Genomic DNA, 5,183 nt, shown 5'->3' with positions numbered 1-5,183 from the left:
TGCGTCGGGCGGAGGGAGGGCGGCGGCTAGGGTTTGGGGAGGGTGGGGATTAATTTTGAAGAGGAAAATTTGAAATGGAAGAATCCGTCAACGCCATTTTATAGGAAAAACCGACGGACAAAACCGGCTACGTGGGCGTCGGTTTTCCTGACATTGACCGGAATTTGACCCCAAAAATTTAAAAAACGAAACGGAAACCTTTATCAAAATCGGTTTCTTCAAAAAAAAAAAATGTTTATTATTTTTTTTAAAAACAAAATAATTGTATATTATTTATAATATTTTTTAAAATAAAACCGACGTACGCGTCGGTTTTATATTAATTTTTTTTTTTAATTAAGCCGGCGTGGGACGTCGGTTTATTTTAATGAGAATTATATTTTCAAAGTGCGCCAAAAAAACCGATGTATCCGTCGGTTTTTACGATTAAAATAATTAAAAATACAAAAAACCGACTACGAAATTGAGTCGGTTTTCCATCGGTTTTTTCAAAAGCGACCCGGTCGTCGGTTTTTGATCCGTCGATTTTTAGCGAGTTTTTAGTAGTGTATGTTTTACTAAAATGGATGAGAGAAATGGGTAAAGTATGAAACTTTAAAAACATAATATTATGTACGGTGTGGAAGGAGGATTAATTGATTCTAAGAAAGTAGAAGATTGTTTTGTTTTATATTTCAGCCAAATTATTGTACTCAACACATATTTTGCTTATTATTTTGACATTATCAATGATATTCCTTACTCGAAATTTTAGTTATAATTTTTAAGTTTTTTTTGGTTTAGATTTTCTTATCTACTTGTTTGGTAGTATATTCCATTTAAGAAGTTCAATTCCTAATATATTTAAATTTGTTTCTCATAGGAATTAATTTTCAAAACAATCTTGAAGAAGAAATGTAAAGGTAAGTAAATATATGTGTGATCCTTAACATTATCAATTCGAAAAAAAAAACATTTAACCACTAAACATTACTAACCGCAAAGATGCTTACTTACATGTTGGCCCTTATCTTGTAACTGCCACAACAGTTTTTATTTTTAGATGAAAGGAAGAAAAAGTTCTTCGTAGAGTCACAGTACGACGACGAAAAAATGTCGAAGGTGGTGGTTTCCACCATAATCACTGCCTTCGTCTTTTTCGTTGTGCTATTTACACAATTACTCAAATCGAATCGTACTAACACATATTACACACCTAATGGCTTGAGTAGACGATTAGGCCTTAAGACTCGTGACCCAATTTTTGATCCTCTTGTTGCCGAATTGGAGCGAAAATCCAAAGGAAAAAATAAAGCAAATAATTCGAGCCAAAGACTGCATAATAAGGAGGATGATAAATATTTTGATAATGATGGGAGGCTGAAAACTAGTTTGAGATTAATGGTTTTGTTCCCTATTTTGGATGTTGCACCGAAAGATGGTTTTATTGAATATAAGGAGCTGGAAGTTTGGAATACGCAACAAGCTATTGATCGTTTGCATTATAGAACTAAGAGAGAATTGGAGTTTCGAGATAAGGATGGAGATGGAGCTATTTCTTTCGCTGAATATTTGCCTCAATTTACCAATGAAGACATAGGTAACTTATATTCCTTAATTTTTCAATATAATTAATATTCGTTAAAGTATGAATTAATTACAAGTACAATATTTGGGAACTGCCAACTTTGAACCATGTTTGTATATTTTTTTGCAAAACGTCACACTATTAAGAATTTAGAATATCCTATGTACCTTTTTTTTCTTGTCAACTACCAATATGACACTTTTTATTTGTACAACCGACAAATATACATTTTAGACCTCATTTTAGTATGAAATTTCTGCTGATCAACCAAATTTGGTCATCTTTAATTTTTACAGAGAGAAATGAGACAAGCCATGGAGAAGCAGGATGGTGGATGGCACAATTTAGAAATGCAGATGCTGATCGAAGTGGAACTCTAAACTTATATGAATTTAGAGAGTACGTAATTAATATTATTCTTTTTTCTTTTATTTCTCTTAAATTTTGGGTATGTATGTGTGAAATATATTATCAACAATTGTTGTGTCAAGTGAAGTTTAATCCCTAGGATATGTGCTTTGTCTTCCTCACACAGTTTTATGCACCCTGAAGATAGCAGGAACGAAAATATACAAAGGTGGTTGTTGAGAGAAAAAATAAGGTTAGAAGAAATGTTTTATTAATTACGTTGTTAATGTATAAAATTTATATTTTAAATATTTTCCATACTTAATTATAATTCTTTATTATCAATACTTTTGGTTAACAGGCAAATGGATGTAAACAAGGATAATAAGCTTAATCGATTGGAATTTAGTAATGGTGCTTATAACATTTATAAGACGTACCTTGAATATGAATCTCGAGGAACAAATATTCCTACACCATTTGAAGCATTCGCCAAGCTTGACTACGATGGGGACGAGTAATTATTCTTACTTCATCTCACTTGTTTCAATTAGATATAACTGAATCATATTAGTAATTGTTTTAACTACAACAAATTTTGCTAGATTTCTGAGAGTGGAAGAATTGAAACCAATTCTACAGTATTTGTGCCCCGGAGAACTGTCCTACGCTAAAGTCTACACCACTTATTTGATTCGAGAGGTAAGTCAATCTCATCTTAATTAAGCCTAAATCAAGAATTGTTCTATTATTAGTTGGATATACTTGTCACCCCCCCCCCCAACCCCCCGGTCCTATTATTAGGTTCAAAATTTTCTCTATGATTAGTTACTTTTCTCAATACTTTTTCTTAAAATAATTTTATATTTCTATAGTTCTGAATTACTGGTCACTATAGTTACAATGTCTACATAACAAATGCGAAATTAATAATGTAACAATTTGATTGATAAATTTGCAAAGTAAAGAGTTGCAATTTCATTTGTTTTACTACATCCCATCCTAAAATGATTGTTTCCCTAAAAATACTTTTAACAGAAAATCACTTAATTTCAAAATCTCGTATAATTGTTATGCGTAGAATTTGACTGAAAATACATGTCAACATAGTATTATGCATTATATTTGATTCAAGATTTTAACACAATTTGTTTTGGTGTCTAGGCTGATGATAACCAAGATGGTAAATTATCGTTGGATGAGATACTGAATCATGAAAGCATTTTCTATAGTACGGTATATGACAATGGTAGGAATGAAGATCTATTCCACGAAGAACTCTAATTGGTACGACACTCAAGTGCCATTGGGACCATTGAATTTTGAACGTACATAGCACGTATAGGTTGATTCAATATTGAGATGACAAATGCTGGAGCAGACCCCCTTTTTTTCTCACTCTTTTTTCTCATAGGCTTTCTCCTTCTTGTTATGATAATCATCCCAAAGAACCTCTAACATTTTGATTGACTGACACTCCATTCACTTGTACATAAATGATATTTGTTCCTTTTTTTCTTTTATGTAATTACTTAGGGTGTTTTTTGGTAGGAAGGAAAATATTTTCGCGGAAGATGTTTTTCTAGTTTATTTTTTGGTGTTTAGTAAGTAAGCATAAAATATAGTCCCATATTTATATATAATCTAGGCAAACACTATGTATGAGGGTGGGGGTAATATGTGGTGCGTTCGAGAATGCAGAGGAGTGAAATGCTTATGACACTTATTTTCTCTACTTTCATCATGGAAGTTATTTTCCTCAGAACATGTTTTTCCTAGAAAAAATGTCTTCCAAAAATTTTGATCAACCAAACATGAAAAGAAAATTAAAAATAGTTTGTGTTACATTTTGTGTCTCAGCTCCTATTTGAGTTAGTTTATGCCTCTAAAAATCCTATGTATGTGCAACTTACTATAAGGTTTCAATCAGTCAACTTAAAGGACGTTAAACAGTTAAACTGAACCATTCGATCAACCTAATCATTAGAAGACTGGTGGCAAATGGATTAATAAACTTATTCCAAGCAACGTAACTGAAGAAGAAGCATTATTATTTCTCTATAGACAACAACCATCAACATTATATTATATATCACGCCATTATATATTCTTGCTTCACCTTTATTTAGCGCGATTAATGCAGCTTCAGTATTGTTGTGGAGGTGAATATAAGGAGATTATGTTAGCTAAGCTTTTATTTTAATTTGTCTCAACAGGAGATTACGTTAATTCACAGAGGCAGTTCATTACAACTTGATATGATCCATGTGCTCAAGTCAGCTGATCATAGTTCAAGAAGTAGTTAACTATTTAGAGGAAGTTAATTAGTAGCGTTGCAGTTAGCTGAATGCTAGTTGAAGATAGGAAATTTACTTACTACTTTACTCGTGCATTAGCAGTAGCTAATAGTGTGATATATGGAGCCTTGTGGAGGCAATTTTGCTTTGTATGTATGTAATACAACCTGTACTACTAACTTGATGAATAAGAATAAATTTAGAATATACTCTCTCTCCTAATTAAGTCCTATAATTGCAATTCCTCTTCTTGGAGCTTATTCCCTGAGTGAAACAGAGTAAAGTAAAGCAGTTATTCTGATGGATTGTGGTTCAGATATTATGTTAATTAGCTAGCGGAGGAGGGCATTTCAGCTTCATGAGCTCAAAATAGCTAATCCACTCATTTAAATAAGATAATGATCTTTATAGATGGCCGCTCAATTTTTATTTTATTGCACTAAAGTCGCTAAACTATTTGTTTTGTATATAAAAATCATTCAACTTTGCCCAAGTATCGTAGAAAGTCATTGAATTATTTTTGTTAACCAAAAAATTATTCAATTTTGCCAAAGAATCACAATAAATATACACAACTTTTTGGTCACCATTAGTTAGTGTTTAATGGAGTTAGTACTTTGAGAATGGAAGAATTGTCCCTCATCGATAAAATGGAAGTGTTTTAACCACTTCTTGTCCTACTTGATTTGAAGTGTTACTATTGTTAATTTTTTTATAATTGAACTGGCCCTTTTATTAGCAAATCAAACTGAGTACAAAATTGAGGGACAAAATCCCTAATTAGGAAATGAGATTGATAGATTCACTTTTACCTAAATCCTTTGAGAAAATGAAGATTTGAACAACAAAAAACAAGATGGATCTGATGGGTTTTCCTCTTCTCACAGTAAATCAAACTGAATTTCCACTGCTTTTATTTGTCTAAATCTGAATGAAGCTATCCCCATCCGATGTAATTGTAGCAAGCTTCT

The 5,183-nt window shown here is 32.0% G+C and overlaps 1 protein-coding gene across 1 annotated transcript; it reads left to right on the top strand.

Moving 5' to 3' along the window:
* The first annotated feature begins 1,045 nt into the window (after positions 1 to 1,045).
* On the top strand, positions 1,046 to 3,655 carry LOC132054427 (uncharacterized). Its single transcript, XM_059446437.1, has 6 exons — positions 1,046 to 1,579; positions 1,864 to 1,966; positions 2,103 to 2,168; positions 2,277 to 2,432; positions 2,521 to 2,617; positions 3,080 to 3,655. Exons 1-6 carry the CDS (start codon positions 1,093 to 1,095, stop codon positions 3,197 to 3,199), a joined length of 1,029 nt encoding a protein of 342 aa, XP_059302420.1. The 5' UTR covers positions 1,046 to 1,092; the 3' UTR covers positions 3,200 to 3,655.
* Positions 3,656 to 5,183: the final 1,528 nt, after the last annotated feature.

The sequence above is a fragment of the Lycium ferocissimum genome, chromosome 4 (genome assembly GCF_029784015.1).
Source record: "Lycium ferocissimum isolate CSIRO_LF1 chromosome 4, AGI_CSIRO_Lferr_CH_V1, whole genome shotgun sequence".
Classification (NCBI taxonomy): Eukaryota; Viridiplantae; Streptophyta; class Magnoliopsida; order Solanales; family Solanaceae; genus Lycium; species Lycium ferocissimum.
This window is presented reverse-complemented; position numbering and strand designations above follow the sequence as displayed.

What these genes read in the sequence shown, in the direction of transcription:
- LOC132054427 (XM_059446437.1), top strand. Translation starts at nt 1,093, where the DNA reads ATGTCGAAGGTGGTGGTTTCCACCATAATCACTGCCTTCGTCTTTTTC. An exon ending in TTGTTGAGAGAAAAAATAAG is followed by an intron (nt 2,169 to 2,276) that starts GTTAGAAGAAAT and finishes TTTGGTTAACAG; the next exon opens with GCAAATGGATGTAAACAAGG. An exon ending in CCACTTATTTGATTCGAGAG is followed by an intron (nt 2,618 to 3,079) that starts GTAAGTCAATCT and finishes TTTGGTGTCTAG; the next exon opens with GCTGATGATAACCAAGATGG.